General features: G+C 35.1%; 1 protein-coding gene across 13 annotated transcripts in view; it reads right to left on the bottom strand.

Moving 5' to 3' along the window:
* The window catches only part of DZIP3 (DAZ interacting zinc finger protein 3), a 137,388-nt gene that overhangs the window by 95,011 nt on the left and 18,853 nt on the right, over nucleotides 1-23,524 (bottom strand). For 10 of the 13 annotated variants that reach the window (XM_021070424.1, XM_021070425.1, XM_021070418.1 and 7 more), the window contains exons 2-6: nucleotides 15,974-16,064; nucleotides 11,681-11,750; nucleotides 9,123-9,278; nucleotides 6,133-6,249; nucleotides 2,220-2,300 (exon numbers count right to left, since the gene is read on the bottom strand). In XM_021070424.1, coding sequence (XP_020926083.1) covers nucleotides 2,220-2,300; nucleotides 6,133-6,249; nucleotides 9,123-9,278; nucleotides 11,681-11,750; nucleotides 15,974-16,005 — 456 coding nt within the window. In that variant the 5' untranslated portion in view covers nucleotides 16,006-16,064. The other 3 variants (XM_021070422.1, XM_021070420.1, XM_021070421.1) reach the window with 3 other exon arrangements.

Genomic DNA, 23,524 nt, shown 5'->3' on the forward strand with positions numbered 1-23,524 from the left:
GGTACCACCTTACACCAGCCAGAATGGCCATCATCAAATAGTCTACAAACAATAAGTGCTGGAGAGAATGTGGAGAAAAAGGAACCCTAATACCCTAATACACTGTTGGTGGGATTGTAAATTGGTGCAACCACTGTAGAAAACAGTATGGAGATTCCTCAGAAAACTAAAAATAGAACTACATTTGATCCAGCAATCCTACTCCTGGGCATCTATCCAGAGAAAACCATGACTCACAAAAAACACATGTACTCTGATGTTCACTGCAGCACTATTTTCAATAGCCAAGACATGGAAACAATCTAAATGTCCATCAACAGAAGAGTGGATCAAGAAGATGTGGTACATATACACAATGGAATATTACTTAGCCTTTAAAAGGAACGAAATACTGGCATTTTTAGCAACATGGATGGACCTAGAAATTATCATGCTAAGTGAAGTCAGCCATACAATGAGACATCAACATCAAATGCTTTCATTGACATGTGGAATCTGAAAAAAGGACAGAATGAATTTCTTTGCAGAACAGACACTGACTCACAGACATTGAAAAACTTATGGTCTCTGGAGGAGACAGTTTGGGGGGTGGGGGGATGCACTGGGGTTGTGGGAAGGAAATTCTATAAAATTGGATTGTGATGATCATTGTACAACTATAAATGTAATAAATTCCTTGAGTAATTAAAAAACAACAAAAACAATAACAAAAACAAAAAAACAAGGTGAACACTAAAATAATTTTTATATTTAAAACTGACAATTTTTACCAGCTAAAATAAGGGCTCTTTGGAAGACTATGGGAACACAGATCTTTACAATTCTTCCTAATTTTTAATTCTAATTGGAGCACAAATCTTTGTTATTTTTCAAATAGGAAATGACTTTTTGACCACACATGTAGTCTCTTTTGGGGAAGAATCACCTTGATCATAAACAATATAGATTTAGAAGTAAAAGTCAGAATCAGTTTGTTTGTTTGTTTATTTATTTATATTTTGCCTTTTCTAGGGCCACTCCCACGGCATATGGAGGTTCCCAGGCTAGGGGTCTAATCAGAGCTGCAGCCACTGGCCTTTGCCAGAGCCACAGCAACGCAGGATCCGAGCCGCATCTGTGACCTACACCACAGCTCACAGCAACACCGGATCCTTAACCCACTGAGCAAGGGCAGGGATCGAACCTGCAACCTCATGGTTCCTAGTCAGATTCGTTAACCACTGTACCACCATGGGAACTCCAGAATCAGTTATTTATTATAACTGATTTCAGTTATCATGATTAAAACAAGCATAAGAGTCCTGATCTCCCTGAGAAAAAAAATGCTACATGGCCTCATTTTAAAATATTCTCTAGCACATCACACTATAATTAGCATTGTGTGAAATTATTTAAAACAGAAACGTTTTCAGATTGGAGCTTATAAATTCTACTTTACCTAATTAACAAGTCAGATTTATGTATTTATGAAACAAAACAGAGAGCATAAATCTGGAGAAACAAAAAGTAAAAGAGATCAAGACTGCAAACGAGAAATCATTAAAAATAAGAAAAAAATAATGTTAAATTTGTAAGTATCCTTAGAAATCACCTAGGTGATGTCCAGATTTTTACTTTTTGCACATTACTTTGACAAAGAATTTGAGGTAAAACTCATATTTTACAAAAAGGGTAAGATAAAGACCAGAGAGATTAAACTATAATATAAAATGGATTAAAATGTATAAGTGAAAGAAGCTAAGCAATTTTCTGTTTTATAAATGATAAATGGTTGCCAAGGGGGAGCGAGTTGGGTGGATTGGGAGCTTGGGGATAATAAATGCAAACTATTGCCTTTGGATTGGATTTGCAATGAGATCCTGCCGTGTAGCACTGAGAACTATGTCTAGTCATTTATGATGGAGTATGATAATGTAAGAAAATAGAATGCATACATATATGTATAACTGGTTCACCATGCTGTATAGTAGAAAAAAAATTGTATTGGGGAAATAACAATTAAAAAAATAAATTAAAAAATATTTCAAAGATATAAGCAAATGTTGTTTCCCCATCAATATTTTTAATTTCACAATAATTACATTTTAAGTATATGACAGAAATGTCACTGAAAGGTTTCAATTTATAGAGAATTTTAAAAAATCAACACTTTAATTTGTTAAAATGAAGTCAGTGTTTGTGAAGAGATTTATAATGGGCAAATAGCACATGCTACATACCTCTTTCTTCCCTCTTTCAGTGAGTGCTACTCCATACAAAAATAGTAATGTCAAATAATAACCAATATCAATCTGATGTGCCTAAAAAGATAAAATATATTTTAGTTGATTATTAGATTAAGCTATTTTTCAGTATAGAAAGTTTAATTAAATATCCTAAACCTATTTAGTAACTATTAAAAATAGTTAAAATTATCATTATATTATCTATTATCTCACAATCACTATAGAGAATGTATTTTAGATGTATTTAATAACTTGACCCAGAAGAAAGTCAATAATCTTGAAATAGAACCTTAGAATTTGATAAAAGAAAATGAAAGCAAATGTCATCAAGATTTGTTATACTAAAACTTTCCAAAAAATTCTAATTCTCTTTTGCTTTCTTTCATTATATAATATTTTAGGTATAGGGACACTTTAGATGATAATATAACAAGCACCCAAGTATCTACCAACCAGCTTAAACAATAAAAGTCTTTTATTGTCCATGTGTGGGGTTTAACAGTTTTAACAATGATAAGATGCTTCCTTATCACTTTCTTAATGAAAATTAAAACACATGACTATTTCCTTCATTTAAAAATGGTCTATGCCAATTATAGATGGAGAATAGATTAGGGATTAAGGCAAGTGGGAAAGGTAAAGGGTTCATGTGACTATAAAGTAGTAGATTTTTGTGGTGATGAAATAGTTCTTTTATCCTGATTGCAGTAGTGGTTAAAACATATACACTTGTGATAAAATGGCACAGAACTATACACACTTTGTGTAAAAACTTACCATATCTGGTCTGAGAATACTATCCTTAAAAGGCACACTTGCAAGTCTGACCCTTGGCTGATATCTGTAAACCTGGATTTCAAGAGTGTTCCCACTGTTCTCTGACAGGGGATGCTTACTGTGCTAGACTGTGCCAAGGATACGATTTATGCTGCACACCTGGAAATATCTTCTGGGAGTCTAGAATTTTGATACATGTTAGGCAGAGGGTCCCTACATATCTAACCCCACTAAAAATCTTGAGCACTGATTCTCGAATGGACAGAAACATAACATACACACAAGTTGCTGCATTTTTGTTGTGGAGGGAGGAACAAGGTATGTACTCTGTGTGACCCCCTCATGGAAGGGAGAAAACGTAAGGAAACCTGAAGATGGATTCCTTTAGATGCTGCCTCTGTTTCAACCCTTATGGTCTGGGTTCTATCTTTACTATGTCATTGTAATAAATCTCAGCATGAGTATAACTTCATACTGAGTCCCATGAGTCCTTCTGGACATGGGGGTCTTGGAGAGCCCTGACACAATACCTACTGTACCAATGTCAACTTCCTGGTATTGATTAATTGTTACGTAGATGTAACTATCAGATGAAGCTAATTGAAGAGTACACCAGGGCCTCCTTATACTTTTGCATTGTACAGTTGTATTTTTGCAACTTCTGTGCTTCTTAAGATTATCTCAAAGTAAAATGTTAAATAGTTTATTCTGTTCATAAATTCAAGACTGACTAAAGAGTATAATCATATCTTTTGCCATGTTAGTTTTTTACACTGAGATTTTCCCATACTAAAATCAAGATTTTTTTTTCAGGTGCATAAGGATGCTAAGCACCTACAGAATATACACATTCTTTTTATACTAAACTAACTATTCTCTCACCTAGCATACTTTTTATGTCCAACGGTGTATATTTATTTGGCTAAGGTTAGGAGCTTGGGCTCAAATTGATACCAACAGAAACAAACATGTGTAGCTGTTCTCATATGTGAGTTTATAAGCACAAACTCCCTGTAATATCTAATTGGTTTCCATCTTAAAATTCCTATCTCTGCAGAGGTTCTTAAGCCAAGACTACATGGTTTGTACACTACTTACTACTTAATGAATTAAGCAAATTATTTAACCCCCATGCCTCAGTTTCTAACCTGTAAAATGGGAATAATGAGATGGCTTGCTTGTGAAGAGTAGGTAATTTAATCCTTCCAAAGTACTTAGAGTAGTGTCTATTATAGAGCCAACATATGAACTACTATTTTGTAACTTTTAAAAATTAGCTTCACAAATGATACAACAAAACCTTTGGCCAATACAATTCTAAACAAAAAGCATTTAAGAACCAGATACAGAATAGTGGTAATGCTATAATTAGAAGTAGAACATAAAGAATTTAAAGATGAAAATGGTACACTTCTAACCTAAATGCCCCGCCCTTTCTTCCCTACCTTCTCCCCATTAACGGAGATTATTGTAGGTAGTGGAACTAATGGATATAGAGATGTTACTGGTAGCTGTCCCCAACCCCTCACCCTACTGCCACTTCCTAAAAGGTTGTCTTGCCTCTCCTCACTGGCTCTGAGGAACAGGGAGAGCCCTTTGGATATAGCAGCAGGCTGCTCTGATTATGACAATTCTAATTCTGCTCACATTACCAACAGGAGAGGAAACTTTTCTATTCTTAGTACAAGACTGATCTTTGAAGTAATGCCTAAGTAGAGAAGGCTAAGCAGTAGGCATTTGTTAATGTTAATTTTATAATGATTTATTTCACTGCTTAACAACCTAGTCAGTGGGAGAAATAGCAGGTCTACAGCATCCCAGAAGTCCCTGGGATTACATGTTGATCCAAACTCCCTTTTCTTTGTCCCTCTTTTGACTCCATCTAGAATTCCTTTAGGGTGATATACATCACCTCTTAGAACCTGTCTTGAGTCTTATAGGATGACTTTTCCATCTCTCTACACACTACCATAATATGGGAGGTGGTATCTTAGGCTACTTTGTTTAATGCCTGGGTAGTCCTTTCTTGAATGTAACACTAGTCCATCTTCTACATGTGTGCAAAACATAGTTTACTGATCAAAATTATTCAAAGAACTGATTTTTCCTTTTATGTCCTGTACTATTGGTCATTATTTTGTGTGTATGTGTGCTTTGTGGCATATGGAGGTTCCCAGGCTAGGGATATAATCAGAGCTATAGCTGCTGGCCTATACCACAGCCATGGCAACACAAGATCTGAGCCGCGTCTGAGACCTACGTCACAGTTCATGGCAATGCCAGACCCTTAACTCGCTGAGTGAGGCCAGGGATCAAACCTGTAACCTCATGGTTCCTAGTCAAACTCATTTCCGCTGCACTACTATGGGAACTCCTTGGTTATTATTTTTGATGCAATATTTACTTTTCAGATTTGTCTATTTATTTCTAAAGTATCATTTGGAGTTCCTGTCGTGGCTCAGTGGTTAATGAATCTGACTAGGAACCATGAGGTTGTGTGTTCGATACCTGGCCTCATTCAGTGGGTTAAGGATCCAGCGTTGCCATGAGCTGTGGTGTGGGTCACAGACTCGGCTTGGATCCCGAGTTGCTGTGGCTCTGGCATAGGCCCACTGCTGCAACTCTGATTGGACTCCTAGCCTAGGAACTTCCATGTGCCATGGGTGCGGCCCCAGAAAAGACCAAAAAAAAAAAAAAGAAGTATCATTTGATCTTGAAAATGTCTTGTCAATTTTACCTCACGTGATTACTTAATGACAGATGATAGACATTCCATTTTTTACAAATATAGAAATATCAGTAGAAAGAGGAGCTGACTAATAATTAGGAGGAAAAAAAGGAGAAATGACTCTGCATTTCTAATTGGGAAAGCCTATTTTTACTAGTTCAAGTTTCTATTTAAGATGAACAATTTCATTGCAGTAAAGAGAATTAGAATGGGCTCATTAAAGAGATGCAGTCATAATAAAGTATAAGATACAGGGGAGAAATCAATTTATGTGTATCTTTCTCTAAAGGCAAATGAGGAAAGTACGAATTGGTCTATACCTTAAAATAAGCATGCATGTTCTCTCATTGAAAAACGTTATACAAGTCCATTATTTCAGACTTTTAAAAAGAAAACACTTACAGTATAATTAGTAGCTTGAATATTCCTAAGTGCTGCTTCCAGTTGTGTTATTAAGAAACGTAAAGTCAAAGCAGGAACAATTTCCTCCCCATTCTGGGTGTTGGCTGCAACTTCTCTCTGTGGAAAATAATTTGGTTGAAAATTTCCTTAAGTTAAACAAATATGTTTATTTTTATTATAAAAATAATACATGCTCATTGTAGAAAACTGGAGAATAAATATGATTTTTAAAAAATTCATGTGACCTAGATAAAACTGTTCTCATATTTGTTTTTAAGTAGTTTGACAAATCTTCTTTGTAACTCTTTCCTCAAAACACTAAAAAGCATTCCTATATTTGCCAAAGGGTTGGCAATGTCTGCTCCTACTTCAGAGGAAAGTCATAGTTCTGCTTCATTCTCATACTTTCCATTCACTAACAGCTAAAATCTTGCTTCCAGTCCTGATCCTCTGGTAATAGGAATGCTGGCTTTAAAAGTACCAACACCAGGGCAAACCATCTTATGCTGTCATCTAATTGTAACCAAATTAATATATAATTGATTATGTACCACAGTTCATTATTTACATGGATGAAATGTAAGGAATAGCTATGCCTTATCTTTGTGTCCATTTCCCAATGTCTTATACCCACAAGTGCCTGCTTTAAATTACATTATTTGTTTAATGATGTATTATCTGTGTGGGAAGTTTACACTTTATTAACTTGATTTCCGGTATATAATACGTTCCTGTTTTTCTCCTAACCTAAATACTTTACTTCAGTTTCTGAAACACTCAACTTAATGGACCTCTTCTCTATCAGCACACATTTCCTCATAAAAGTAATCCACTGTCATCTTTTTAAATAGCATACAACTGATAGTATCCAAATTTATGGTTTGGGCTCAGAGCTATCACCTAAATTCCAGACTCATATATCAACCATTTACTCAACAATATCTCTTACATTGAACAGGCAAAGAAATCTATCTACCTTTGCCAAACAATTTAGGTAGTTTGAGAGCAATCCCCTCAATAAGAACTAAAAAAAGCCGGATGAAGAAAAAAAAAACTTGTTTTGAAAGCAACAGAAAGCTACCAAGGCATTGAAAATCTCTGGAGCCAACATGCGAGAGGCGGAAGGCCCAGAGACATGAGACTGAGTTTTGGAGCCACTTTTCTCCTTAAGACAATTGCTGTATTCAGTTGTAGCTTAGAGATTGCAGCAAATCTACAGAGCTCTGAAGAAAACTGGAGCATATGATGTATAAAGGAAAGGGGCCCTGGTAAATACCTTATTCTTTTAGTTGGGATCCTGAAGAAATTTACCCTTAGAGTAAAATGTGTGTTTTTGTTTTGGGGGGATTTTTTTATTTGTTTGGTGTTTATTTATTTATTTATTTATTTATTTGACTCTCTAGGGCTGTACCCTGAGGCATATGCAAGTTCCCAGGCTAAGGGTCAAATCAAAGCTGCCAGCCTAAATCACAGCCACAGCAATGCCAGATCCAAGCAGCATCTGGGAACTACATCAGGTCTTGCAACAACACAGGATCCTTTCCCACTGAGCAAGGTCAGGGATTGAACTCATGTTCTCATGGATACTAGTTGGGTTCTTAACCCACTGAGCTACAGTAGGAACTCCTAAAATGTCTGTTTTGATTCCAATTGGAAGCAGACCCTAACACAAAGATTTGAATGCAAGTAGTTTATTTGAGAGATGCAGAGAACAATGGTAGGGGAGTGGAGAAGTGAATAAATGAAGAGAAAATAGGCTAGTTATCCACAGTGAGTGACTAGGCTTAATACAACAGGAAAATACTGAAAAATTGAAACCAGTATTATCTAACTCAAGGGGTGAGAGAACTGGGATATTTATATAATAATTCCTAATGCTTTTTTTTTTTTCTTATTATGGCTATACCTGTGGCATATGGAAGTTCCCATGTGAAGAGTCAAATTGGAGCTGTAGCTACAGGCCTATGCCACAGCAATGTAGGACCGGAGATGCATCTGCGATCTATGCAAGGCCCACGGATCAAATCCACATCCTCACGGACACTATGTTGGGTTCTTAACCTGCTGAGCTAAACAACAGGAACTCCCCCAAGGGTTATTGATTAATTGAGTGCTTCCTGAAGTGTGGGGGGGATATTAATTCCTTGGGACCTCTAAACTTCCATGAGCCTTCTGCAGTTCCAGACAAAAAGAAAAGGCATAGAAATGTAGATACTGAAAATCTGAAATTGTTCAGAGTATACTGAAATGAAAGAATTCAAGGGACCAACGGGTATGGGCAGGGCACTGCTGGTATTTGCAACAAAGAGTAAATCATTAATAGACTCCTCTTCACTGAACAAAAATAAAGTTTGTAATCATCTCAGTCCCTAGTGGAATTAAGTGATCTGCCAGGAAAGCACAAATAAGCATTACTAAGAAAGATCATCTCCTGTTTTTCTATTTCTTCTCAAAGGAAGGTTGCTCTAAACCAACTCAGGTAGCCACTGCAAGTAGCGGAACTCTGTATTATCCTTTAGATGTCTATGGAATTTAAAAAATTTTTATTTTATAATTAACATATAATATTTCAAGTGTACAACACACAGTGATGTGATATTTTTCTTATGACATCATTATGAAATAATCACTGCAATAAGACCAGTTACTGTCCATCACCATGCAAACTTGTTAAAATGTTATTGACTGTATTCCCTATGTGTACATGACATCCCCTTGACTTATTTATCTTTTAGCTCTAACTTGGTACCTCTTAATCCCCCTCAGACAAAATAGATGACTGCAATTTGTATGGATGTTTTCATGTTCACTCATGAATTCATGATTCTGGTTATTTTTTCTTCTTTTTTTCAAACAGACCCACACATCTAGTGTCAGAAGTGCTGTGAGTGTGGTAGTAGTATGAGAGTAAAGAAACACGGTGTGTTTTCCCTAGACAGTCATACACAGGGCGCTGCACTTCTACCCCAAAGAACAAATTATGATCTTACCTGCATAGTTTGGAAGGAAAAATCTTCTCGTAAGAACTTCTTGATATGAGGAACCACACCTTTTGGTAGAGTATTAATTGCATTCAATAACTTCTTCACTTCTAGTAGTAGGTTAACAGGGACGAGATCAGTAGGTGTTTCCTTTTCCTGTTTGTCCTAGAAGATGTATTAAAAATTAACATAATTATACATGTTCTAGTTTAAGATTAAAATCAGCCAAAGTATTAAAAAAAAGAACAAAGTGCCTTTATACACTATATGTAGATCATTATGACAGACTATAGAAAATCCCAGTAAGAATAAAACATTGTCTCTGCTCTCAAGGAACCTAATATGTAGTCAGAAAAATAAGACCAAACCCCAAGAAACTTTAATATAGGGAAGGCCATCATAAATGCATTTTAAAGTTATAAACATAGTATAGACTTAACGATGGGAGTAATTATACCTTTTATTGGATGGTGTTGGGATGGGAAACATGAATGATTTTAGGCTATTATGGCTTAAATGTAAGTTAAGCCTTTAAAAATCGTTGCCCTCAAGAAATGCACAGCATGTATTGAGTTGGTCCATTAAAAGTATAAAAAAATGCTAAGTTTAAAATATTAAACAGACTATTCTACAAAATAACACGAAAACTATATCCAACAGTGCTTTTTACATTATGCGACCAAGCTTCAGTTACGAAACAGCAATTTGAAGATAAATAGAACTCTAACACTTTAAATTATAAATAAATTAGTATAATATAATGACTCAAATATAATCTCAATTCCATCAGAGCTGAATAATTATTAATAATCTTGAGACTTCAGGAACTGACCCTTACAGACTTAAAAAGCCATAGTTAATGGTTAACTGATAGCTAAACAGTCAAGTCTCACTGGATTTTCTATTAACATTAATTGTGAGAAATGGGTGGGCAGTAGAAATGAATAATGGGCTTGGAACAGATGGATGATGGCCTTTCTTCAAACCTTATCAAACACACCACAGTTCTTATATCCTGCTAAAACTTTGGGAATATGAATATGTTGCTACTGACCCCTGAATATGAGAGCAGACAGATTCTTACTACAGAGGCCATACATAGTTACTGAAAATGCAGAATAGTCACTGGTGTGGGATGACTCTGACTGACAGGTTTCTAACAGACCTGAAAACTACCCAGAAAGTAACCAAGAATGAATAAAGTCCATTGCAGGACTATCTATATCTACCCTCCCCTTCTGGGTTTGAGTATTAAATTGAGATTCCTTCATCCCAAACAATACCCAATACATCTTATATTTCATAGTACTTCATATATTTACATCAAAAAATCTGGGAAATATTAACAGTTTGGTAAATCTCAGTGGAGTATATAAGTGTTCATTGTACTATTCTTGTAACTTTTCTGTAGGATTGAAATTTTTCAAAATGTTAAAAAAAAACTTCTATAAAATAACCACACAGACTTTTATAAAGAATGGCCACTGTTAATAATGCATATTATTTAAAAATTAAAGGTTAATTCTGTAGTCAAAAGTCATCACAGAATCATCTAACATTAATTGCCAAACTGATACACAAGCAAGATTATTGCATGAATAAAATTTTTCAACAGGAAATAGTATAAGCTTCATGTTTGTTAAATCTATCTTGTTATAACGCAAATTTAATTTTTTAAGTTATTAAAATATTTGATACTCAATCCACTTTTGCAAAATAGATTTAGCGTCTAAGCCAAATTCAGGTCAAAGTTTCCACCTCCTTTGCCTCTATATCCCAAAAACTGTATCTAGAAATGCCTTTTTTGGTCCAACTGTACATCCTTATGTACATTTGCACATAATATATTTCCTCTGCAACATTTCTTACAGTGATAACCTCATGCAAGTGAATACTATGGTTACTTTATGTTTATATATATTCTCCTCCTAAATTACTGGATAACCTTTATAAACTTTATTAACAAGTGGACATCATTATATTTGTCACAATCATTATATAAAACTATGTGGAAGGTAAAAATTGCACTAACAAGAAACAAGCAAACACCTCTTTATCCATTGCTCACTAAATACAACCACATGATATGCTCAAATATGTGTATATTTTTTAATCTACCATAAAGTATAATGTCACTGGCAATAAAAGTTTTTTATTAGTGTATAATTCAGTTACCCAGATAGTAAAGATGATAAAAACAGGAAAAAGAATTAACTTCAGAAACAACTCAGTGAAATTTCTTACTAAATAAAATTCTCTGTGTATGTTTTCTTTGTATGTGTACAGTGTTTTGTTTTGCTTTTAAAAACAAATAAGCAATTTCTTAAAACTGATTGTTGGGATGTTTCTGAGCAAGTCAATTCAATTATCTACTAATTCTAACTTACAGTGAGGACTGGTTCTTAGAATGACAACTTTGAGACACAAATATCAATTATCAAAGAAAGATTTAGTTACGACCACTAAGGTGAGAAAATTTTCAGCAGATAATGAAATTGATTAGATTTAGTATTATATTCTCATATAACATTAGTCTTTATTAGTTAACTAATTAAATTTTCTCTTACCAGTTGATCAGTTGATTCTTCTACCTTAGTCCTGGTTTCTTCCTTAGCCTGCTCCTCCACAGGAAGATCCCTATTTTAAATGAAAAAGGTATATTTAAAGGATCTTCTTACAAAGAACACAAATTGTAATAGCAAAGAATTTAACATGTGAATTTTTGCCTGAAAGTTTCAAAAGTATAAAGAATATGTACCAAAAACTGGTAATGGTGGTGGGTGCCCTATCTCTTTAGAGATTCAAGTTAAAGAAAAGTAATTATGCCACTCCCTTACTAGATAGTGGCAGCAAGAACTGGAAGCTGATGTAAAATTTTTTTCGTCTTTATCAGACAATAGACAAAAATAATGGGAAAAATTAACTTTATAGCACTGTTTCAACATAAAGGAAAAAAGGTTGAAAAGGTTGTTTTGTGTTACGTGTGTGTTTCTAAAGACAATTAAGGTTTGGAACAGATCTATCTTACGTAGATTGTTTTTTTTTGTTTTTGTTTTTGTTTTTCAGGTTCCTGACATTACAACTGTCCAGTTTCCAAAAATGGCTTTTTCAACTGGGGCAGAATATCATCTTTAGAAATTTTAACTATTTCTATAAAAAGGAATAAATTGACAAATTTTGCTTTTAACATGGGCTTGAAATGTGAACATATGTAGTATTATTTACTGAACTGGAAAATTTATTTATAAAATTGCTTTTGCCTACATACAGAATCACAATGTAAGATTCAAAATATAAGAACCATAACATACGGAAGTTCCCATTGTGTCTCAGTGGTTAACGAATCCGACTAGGAACCATGAGGTTGAGGGTTTGATCCCTGGCCTTGCTCAGTGGGTTGAGGATCCGGCGTTGCCGTGAGCTGTGGTATAGGTTTCAGACGTGGCTCGGATCCCGCGTTGCTGTGGCTCTGGTGTAGGCCGCTGGCTATGGCTCCGATTTGACCCCTAGCCTGGGAACCTCCATATGCCGCGGTAGCGGCCCAAGAAATGGCAAAAAGACAAAAAAAAAAAAAAAAAAAAAAAAAAACCCCAAAACATAGGTCAGATATGTTAATTCTATACACTAGCAGAGCCAAAACTGAGATGAGAAACTTATATCAACTGACTGATTTATTCAGAAATATACTTTGTATATTATTCTGTTTTACCTCACATTTATGTACACATTTTGACAGAAAATCATTTATCATCTACTATGTGCTAAATGATTTTGCTAAGGGAAACTGAGTACAGTATGGCCCACACAGTGAAAGTTGCAAGAAAAAATGATTTATACACAGAAACAATATTTCACAATATGAGTCTAAGTGCTCTTTGAAATGTCATGGTAAAGAAAAACCTATTATCTATCTTTTCTTCCACTTCTAAGCCACATTCCAAAAAGGAACACAAGGAACTTGTGATACCAAAGAATGAAAGATACTGCAGGAATATTCTAAAGCCTCTTTCAAGTTTGAGAAAGAATACAAAATGTTCTCAAAATGTATACTCTATTTGCTAACTCCATTTCATGATCATTCACTCCTTAACCCAATAGTTGTCAGTCCCAGATGCATATTAAGATCACCTGTGAAGCTTTGGAACCATCCAGATGTCCAAACCCTACTTCAGAGATTCTTAATCAAAAGTGTGGGACATGAACTTCTACATTTTCCATAGGTTCCTTAACACATTTTGATGTGAAAACCTAACTAATCTGCACTTTCTTCCCAACATTAAAATTGCTTTAGTAAAATTTGCTAATGAAATCCAATTTGCTATTCCAATAGCTTTGTCTTAGCTCTTCATTCTACCTGGCCTTTCTGCATTATTTAACATGATCCATCATACCCTTCAACCCTCCTTGAAAACCTCTATATCCTTTGCTACTTACTGCTGGTTCTTCTTCTAGCCTTTCCAGTTGTCGATTTGTTAGTCTATACCACTGACTGTCCCTCTTTCTTTCATTGCTCTTATTCATTTACCATTTTCGTAATGTTTAATATAGAACTGAACACATTAATACTGTCAAACTATGCTCCCCATGTATTAGGTCAGGAAGGTAATATTAGTGGTCATGTATGGCATCTACTTTATTCTATAGATGGGTAAATTGATAACCCAGAGAAGTTACACAACTCATTAAAGTTATACACTAGAAAGTAACAAAGTTAAAACTATGTGCTAGACTAGTATTTTTTCTTTTGCTATTCTGCTATTTTTACTATCTGTGTACTTTATTCTGCTGCTAGGAAGAAGTTGAAATTTTGCTATAACAGTATACCTGAGATATATACATATATATATTACATAGTAATGTTCTACTTTTAGCCCTCTTTTTTCTTACATTTTCTACTTAAATCAATCTCATTAACTCCCATGAATAAACAATCTTAGATAGTGATCAGGTCCTTCTCATTCACTACCTTACCTTCGAGTCTCTAGCCCAACATCTAACATAAAGTAGACACTCAAATAGTTATTGAATAAACAAATATAAAAGAATGAGTAAATTTCAATGAATTCAAATAGCACGCCATTGTAATGATTCCCAAATCTATCTCCAGCCTTAATTGTTCTTTGATGCTGCAAGCTACATATTTCCAACCACCTACTGGACAATTTCCATAGAATATATTAGCAGCACCTCAGTCTGCTCAAATCTAAAGCTGAACTCATTATCTGCCCTCTTCACTTTCTCAACACACATTAAACACACATTAAGTCTCTTGTGGTCCCCATATTACTAATGGTACACTTTCCTTACGGTTATTAGAAACCTTCAAGCCATTTCTACTTCTCTTTTGCCCCTTTTCTCATATTTAAGTAGTCAGAGAATTCTGTTGATTCTAGTTCTATAAATCCCACCTTTCTTACTATTTACTGTTCTGATCAGTACAAGCCTTCATCAGCTTCTTCCTGAGCTTTCCACGTATATCTTGTCATCCTTCCCACTATCAATAAAGGCAGTCTTTCCAAAATACAGTACAAAATTTCATTTCTCAAAATGCCAAGGCTCTGCACAAAATAAAGCTAAACTCCTTACCAGGAGTCAAAATTCTCCCCAAGAATTAATCTTAAGTACTTTTCTTGCTCTTTCCCCAAACAACCTCCTATCTGCTTTGCTTCTTCACCAGTCAAAAGCCTTCTTTAATCCTTTAAAGCTTAGTTCAGATGTCACCTGTGGAAACCCAGTGAACCCTAGTCAATAATTATTGTTCTTTTCTATATACAGCCACAGTATTTCTTATATAACACTATGCATGCATTTCGCCTAAAGTAACATATATATATATTTATATGTTATATTACTTCCTACTATAATTCTTTTTTTTTTTTTTTTGTATTTTGTCTTTTGTTGTTGTTGTTGTTGTTGTTGTTGTTGTTGTTGCTATTTCTTGGGCTGCTCCCGCGGCATATGGAGGTTCCCAGGCTAGGGGTTGAATCGGAGCTGTAGCCACCGGCCTATGCCAGAGCCACAGCAACGCGGGATCCGAGCCGCGTCTGCAACCTACACCACAGCTCACGGCAACGCCGGATCGTTAACCCACTGAGCAAGGGCAGGGACCGAACCCGCAACCTCATGGTTCCTAGTCGGATTCGTTAACCACTGCACCACGACGGGAACTCCCCTACTATAATTCTAAGTACACAAGTTTTATCTTAGTCTTTTTCCAAGGAGCACCAAGGAGGTCAGTAAATTCTTATAAAATAGCACATTTTTTATTACATGAGATTGCTAAAGGTGGAAGGAAATCTCCAATACTGACCTCCTATTTATTATTACACTGGGGAGGTAAAGACAGGCTAAACTTTCCCTAACTGGAGGGGACAGATTGACATTTGGCCTAGGCCCAGCTGAACCATGTAGTAGAATCTTCTATGCTATGCGTAGGTTATTTTCTAAAAAATGGGAATAATAATAGCATCTACCTCATAGAGGTATTTTGAGGTTAAAGAAATTTAACATTTTTTAATTTAAATTTAACAATGCCTGTCAAAAAATAGGCCTATGTAAGTGCTTGTTAAATGATAAATAAAACATTCATCAAGTTACTTACCATAGCCTGCCATATTGTAAGTGTTTTTAGTCTAAATATCTCAATTCTTAGCTATTTACCCAGGGTGTAGTCCTTAGAAAAATTTTCTGAAATTAGATTTGACCCAGTTTAGATGCCTCACTAATCGAAGTTGCTCATTGTCGTGAAACATAAAGGCATCTCATTCACACCACTTTCCCAAAGTCATGTGAAAAAGACAAAACGTCATGTCTTCAGAATGCAACAAATGTAGTTGGTTTTTGTTTACCCCATACCTTACCTGATAAAAAACTCTTCTGGTAGAGAATCCATGCTGCACAATGTTCTTTCACAAAAGCTTGCAGACTGACTTTTACTACTGCTGTTTAAAGCTGTAAGGGAAATAATAATTTTAGTGAGGAGATAGAAGGATTTCATTCTTTTTCCCCACTATTTAAATACATGATCTTTTTAAAAAAAATTTGAAACTGTTATAAAACAAATCAGTCTCATCAACCAAAATAAATCACTGCCTATATTTTAATTTACTTAATTATTTTCCCCCAAGCATAGGTATACTTTAGCAACTTGTAATCCTACTGAATAGGCAATACTCCACACTACATTTTTCACCACTGAAAACTATATCTAAAGCATCTTTCAATAATATAAAGTATTTTACTTTATACTCCCAGTAAAAATTCTCAATGGCTACATAACAACTGGTTGATTGGGGTTCCCTTGGCCATTTCCTTACACTTGGACATTTATGTTGCTTCCCTTTTTTAAATTATAAATTATTACTATTGTGATAAACTCCATTGCTCATAAAGCCTTTTCTACATGTATGTTTATCTCTTTACAATAAATTCTCAGAAAAAGAATTCCTAGGTTAAGACACAAATATTTTACGCCTGTTGGTATATATTGCTAAGTGGTTTCCAAACGGTTTGTAATAATTTACTTCCCATAGAGGGATAAGTTCTTCTTTAACACAATCTTGATAGCACAATTGCTTTATTTTATTTTAGTTTAAAAATTACATTTGGCTACTTTCCCCCAAAACTGTATGATTCTCTATCTCCATTATTAAAAGAGGCAGGATATAAAGAACTCTTGCATACTCTCTGTTTCAAATATTAATGGATGTTGTGGATGTTTCCTGAAAGGAAAAAAAAAATACTGAGAAAACACAAACAAAAAAAGGGGGGGGGCAGAGTATCATTAGTATATGTATTTATTTTTACAGCTATTTAACTACCCCAAAACCACCTCTTCTAAAATGAGTCCCATTTAATTTCTTTTACTGAGTTCAAGCCTCCAAACTCCATTGCTCTTTGTTAGGCTAACTTCCCAGTCTGATCCCACTGTAAGGTAAGTCCAGGAAGTGTTAGAGCGAACATATATAAAACTACTGCTTGATGCTTTGAGGCAAAGAAAGAAATGATGAGAAATAAGAAAAGAAAATAGCAGCAAAACATAAATAAAACAGACCTAGAATACCTGGCTGCCAGGCATAAAACTGGATAAAGCTTCTCATTTGTTGCCTCTGGACCGGTTATATATTTCAGTAACTGGGTAGCCAGTTTCTCTAACAGCATATTAATACACACCCATAAATTAGATCAGTCACTTCTGGAGGCCCATTACTAAAAAGCAATTCAGCAAAAGTAATCTCACATCAAGAAAACATGTTCCACAAGATCATCTGCAAGTCAACTATTCCAGCTGTGGCTCAGCAGGTTAAGGACCTGATGATACCCTCTGTGAGGATGTGAGTTCAATCCTTAGTCTGGCTCAGTGAGTTAAGGATCTGGCACTGCTGCAAGCTACAGCTTAAGTCACAGATGCTGCTCAGATCCAGTGTTGCCATGGCTATGGTGTAGGCCAGAGCTGCAGCTCTGATTTGACCCCTAACCTGGGAATTTCTATATGCCACAGTTGTGGCTGTCCCCTAACCTTTGAGATCTGAGTATCCTGTCATAATGAATGAGGTTAATGGGGGAACAGACAACTGAGTTCCTGGTGCAAAGGCTAAAAAAACTCCTGAGGGGGTCATCTGAAAAACAAGTATTCCTAATTATGATGCTATTTATATTATTTATTTGACTCACAAGAGCTCTAAGTTACATAGAAAGTCTTGAGAAACAACAATTTGATGCTGGTTAATACTTCTTAATCAAAACACAAATGGAGAGATTCACAGATTTCCACCTAAATTCCCTTATTTAAAACATAACTTTCTAACACCTTTTAGTTTCTTGCCTATCCCTAATAAAACATTTCTTCTTGTCAATCTAGTTCTCCTAGGTACATTATTTTATTTCATACTTTTAGTCTTATTTTTTAAATTCAGTAAGCAAAGTCATATGCCTATTAAAACTGCACTCTGTTCAAATACTGTTGAAAGATACAACTTAAAGCCAATAATGAAGCAAAAAAGAGGTTGGATAAAACTTATTATTCTCTCTTACTAAATAAGATCTGCTTCATCTCTTTTATAAAGCTGTGTAGACAAGGACATGGCTCTGAGAATTTTAGGATTGTGTTACTAGGACTGTTTTACATTTATGGTTTCTATAACCCCCTTGATTATTTAAAAAAGTAGCAGGCATCATTTTATAACAAGAGCATACAATGTATGCCTTTTCCAGACAAAACAAATCTCACTTTCAGAATTTAAAAATTCAGATATGGGTACTTCCCCCTCTGATAAGTTCTCCTTCAGTTAGTAGCTGTTTGCATAGATCACAGTGAAACTGAAAAGAAAAGAGGAAAACCCTTTGGCAACATGATGAAGAGGATGGAAGGCCTCTGCTGAACCTATTCAGTGTTCAGCTTAAAAAAGCACAAGGTATAAAAATAACCAATAAATCAGGAGGTATCTGGATCATGAATTAAGAGTAAAGAAAGGCTAATGGCTTTCCTATTCAGCCTGCTTTAAAATATACCCTGATATGAATCTCTGTGATGAAAAGTTTCCAGGAGAGAAGATCATCAATCCTGTCATTTCCTAGGAGCTGAGCAGACCTGTGTGGCAAACCCTACCAGCAACAGAGGCAGCAGTAGCACTTTGCAGCCTCTGTTGGGAAGGAAGACATAAGTGCCTAGCAACAGAAAGGAAGTAGCCAACCTGAAACATTACCATTGTGTTTCCGAAATAATCCAGAATACTTACCATTCTAGAAGAGGCTGAAGGAAACCTTTAAAAACAGGGCTAACATGGGAGAAAGAGCAAATCTACTTTCCCCTGGTGTATTCATTTCAACAGAATTTCCCTGTCAGCAGGAAACTAAAAATTTACTTTGCCTTCCTGGAATTGAGAAACTGCTCTTCTGCAGAAATTGTTCAGTTTCTGGCTGGTTGGTCACAGGGCAAGCTGAACTTCAGTGTCAATTCACAGCACACTTTATCCACTAACCAAATAATTTTATCTGAAGGCTGTTTTACTGGTTGAAAAGGTATTGCCATCGGTATCTTGATGACAGTAAAATACCTTTCTTACTGCTCCCTCTGAGCTTCCAGCTTCCACTTTTCCTCTTATCTACTAAAATTATAACAAGCCTTTTTTTTTTCAATTATAAAGGGTTTTCTTTCCCTACTTTTAAAGTTGTGCATATTCACATCAGAGTAGGCACAGCTTGTGTTTATAATTTCTTAATTATCCATTTAAACATTCACTTTGTAGCACTCTTTTCACCTCCATAAACTGTATATAGGCACATTGTTTTAAAATCCACTCAAATGCTCATGTTAATTAAGTCACCTGACCAAGTCTGAGGCACTAATTAGCCAAAAAGTTTATATTTCAATATGTGGGTGGACATTGCATGAATTTGCTATCTTCATCGGCTCTGGCACTTACAGATCACACAATGCCAGATGGAAAAAGTAAACAATGTCTATAAAAAACAGCAAAAATAGTTTGATTCTCTCAATGTTATTAGCTTGGAAACAAAATAAGATACTTGATGTTTTTCAGGAGAGGAGTCCAATTATTGAGAACTTTTTAAATGTCCACTAAATCAAGTTTTCTTGGCACTACTGACATTTGGGTTGTATAAATCTTGGTTATGGGAAGTTGTCTGATGTATTTTTAGGATGTTTAGCAACATCCCTAGTTATCCAGCAGATTATAGTAGCAACTCCTTCTCACCTCTCAGCCCCACTGTGGCAAACAAAAACGTCCCCTCCAAACTGCCAAATGTCCCCAAGGGGACAGAATTGCCTTCAGTTGAGAACTACCTAATTAAATGAATGAGTTAGAATGATAAAGATAATTAAATGAACATAGATTGTTCCCAGCAATAAAAATAAGACCATCCTGTTATTAGGTATCATCATAAACACAAACAATAAATCATTTGTCTAAGAGAAAGAGAAATGACAAAGTATCTCATTTAGTTTCCATCAATGTCAAAAGTAGGTTGAGAATGCATAGGATTGGCAGTTCAGAGCACAGAGAAATTAGAGCCAGTCTGCAAGGGAATATAAATTTGCCTCAACACATAATAGTCATGCAACCTCATGTAAATTAATTAACATCTCTGTGCTTCAGTCTCATCTGAAAAATGAGCACAAAGATGGTCCATGCTTCAGTGTTGCTGTGAAGTGTTTAAAACACGTAATAGAACAGTACCTGGTGCACAGTAAGTACTATATAAATGTTACTGTCATCATCTTCATTTAATTTTGCTTAAATTCATGGGAAAATTAGTTCACTTTTCTTAGAGAAATGCTATTGTATGAAAAGGAATGGTAATAACAAGACTTTAGAATTGGGGAATTTTTTTTTTATTCAAATATATCCCACATGGCACAAATGGCACCTTAGTTTGTGCATGTTTACCACCTTGCATTTTTCACATCAGCACATACATCTGCCACAGTCTTTAAACTGCCTTATATGCCATTGTACAAATGTCACATTTTACCCAACTACTACTGATAAATAATTCAATTGTGTTCAGTTTGTGTCTATGGGGTTTTTGTGTTACTATAAACAACACTGCAATAAACAATCTTGAACACGCAACTTGGTAAAATTCTGAAAGCTATTTTCAAAAGCTGGACTTGCTATTTCAGCAGTGAATTAAATGTATTAATAGCCCCAGGAGTTCATGGGGCTATTAATAAAGCAAACTTTGACAATGCTAGTTATCACTTCTGCTAGATTATAAAAAAGAATTCCAAAAAACTCCTTTGAGTCAAGATGTGAGATGTTTTAGCCACATCTAACAAGTATAGCAATCACTTCAAGACTGAAAAAAAAAAAAATGGGAACAAGACACGTTCAATGAATAACTCAAGATATTTTAATGGGAGTTCCTTAGAACCAAAATTTTTACTATTATTGATATAAATTTGTCTGCTAGCCAAGCAGCAATGCCCATTCTTGGTGGCTTTGAATGGAGTAAAGCAGGTGTTCTGTGAATCTAGCTGTCTCAAAGTCTTTATTTCCTCACGTGTTAGCTCGAGGCAAACAAGGGCTGGAGCTATCAGGTTAAATTCAAAGAATAACAGGTTGTACCATTAGTTGGTTATTGGCTGTATGAAGAATGAACAAAATATTCTGGTTATTTGATTTTCTAATTTTCCATTCATCTCTTCCATTTTGTATTTGTTTAGGTACTTGGCAAAATTATCCTTATTTTCCCCCAAGGAAAAAATATGTAGTTTGCTTAAGTAAACTCCAGGACTAATGAATAATGGTTAGAAATCTTTACAAAAGTTATCAGAAACTGGAGTTATTTTCTGCCCCAAAGATCAGAGTACTCCATGTCCTTCTCAGCATTTGCCATTTAGCAAAGATCACTGTTGGCACTATCAGGTAGCTTAAACCAGGAAGCAAGAAATATGCAATGCATACACAATGTTTCATCCTTATAAACCTGCTAATATAGGGACCATCCTTGCCAAAATTAGCATCTTGTCTGAAGCAGGTCTTTAATTCTCTTCAGATGTATTCATTCGGCTAGTCCTTGACTCACACAAGCAAACCTACAGAATATGTGTGTATGTGTGTGTGTGTGTGTGTGTGTGTGTGTGTGTGTGTGTGTGTTTATATAAATTTGTGGTATTTGGAATGTACACGCAATAAATATATACAGGATAGAATTTACCTTTAAAAAAATCCAAATATTAAATTACCCATCCGTTTTAGGCTCTTTACAGGTGGCACTGCTAAAATCAGCTGTTTAAAAATGTAGCTAGGATTGCTGGAAGGAACATGTCACCCCAAAGCAAATTCTCCAAAAGTGCAATACTTTTAGCAGTTTAAAAATATTATGTCGCCATTGCAGTTGTTAGATAATTATGAAAAAGGAAAGGAAACAAGACAGAATATTAAGACATGACACATCAAGAGATGGTAGTCAAGCAGGGAGTGGAGAATACAATATGTACCTTTATAAGAAGGGTTTAAATGATAAGGCAGATCAAGCTTTTGGTTTCCTTAGTGTTTGCCACTTCATGTGAATTCTCCTGTTCCTTTAACTGAGAATGGTTTCAACCTTCCTCATCTTGCTTATGTTTTTCTTTTTCTTTGAGTTTAGGAAAGCCAAACTGTAGTCTTGGAGGGCTACTTCTATGCATAGAAGCTCAGAAAACATTCCCAGTTAAAGAAACAGGAGAATTCACATGAAGCAGCAAACAATGAAACAGACCTCTGCAGTCTGATAGACACTGAGTTCAAAAGGGAAGTAGTGATATTACTGAAGCAATTAAGGCTGAATATCAAGAAATTAAGAGTGGATATGAAGAGTAATGCAGATTTATTTAGAAAGGAACTAGAAAACATAAGGGGCAACATAGAAAAATTACAAAATTCATTTGCAGACACATAAACTGAGCTAAAGGCACTAAAGAGAAGAAAGAATAACACAGAGGAACAAATTAGCTACTTGGAAGATAGAATAATGGAAATCACCCAATCAGGACAGAAGACAGAAAACCAAATAAAAAAGAAGAAAGCAATATAAGAGCTCTATGGGATAACATAAAGCAGGCCAATCTACATATAATAGGAATTTCAGATGGAGAAGAAAAAGAAAAGGGGATTTAAAGTATATTTGAAGAAATTATGTCTGAAAACTTTCCAAATCTAAAGGAAACTAATATCAAAATAGAGGAAGCACAGAGGGCCCCAAACATATTGAACCCAAAAAGGCCCACACCAAGGCATATTATAATAAAGATGGCAAAAGTTAAAGAGAGGATTCTAAAGGCAGTTAATTATAAGGGAACCTCATAAGGCTATAAGCTGATTTCCCTATAGAAATGTTACAAGCCAGAAGGGAGCAGCAAGTTATATTTAAAATGCTGAAAGGAAAAAATCTGCAGCAAGAACACTCTATCGAGCAAGAATATCATTTAAAATAGAAGGGGAAATAAAGAATTTCTCAAACAAACAAAAGCTAAAAGAGTACAGCAATACCAAACCCATTCTAAAAGAAATACTGAAAGGGCTTCTCTAAATAAAAAAAGAAGTAAGAAGAAATAGGATGGAGGAAACCACAATTGGAAAGCAACCACTTAAATAAGGCAGCATAGAGATTTAAAAGAGGGGGGAAAAAAAACCTACTGTAAAAGTGATGATAAACACAAGGAACAGCAAAAGGACAAACATGAAGATGTTAAAAAAGTTCATCAAAATCATAGAATGTGGGGAAGAACAATAAGTAAATCTAAACTATTTTTGTTTTTTAAAATAATGTGTTCAAACCTGTATGACTATCAGGCTAAAGCAAGCAGGCACAGGAAGGAGTTACCATACTTAAAAAACGGGGCAACCACAAATCAAAACCAAACATTACATTCACAAAAACTAAAAAGAAAAGCAGTCAAGCATAAA

The sequence above is a fragment of the Sus scrofa genome, chromosome 13, assembly GCF_000003025.6.
Source record: "Sus scrofa isolate TJ Tabasco breed Duroc chromosome 13, Sscrofa11.1, whole genome shotgun sequence".
Classification (NCBI taxonomy): domain Eukaryota; kingdom Metazoa; phylum Chordata; class Mammalia; order Artiodactyla; family Suidae; genus Sus; species Sus scrofa.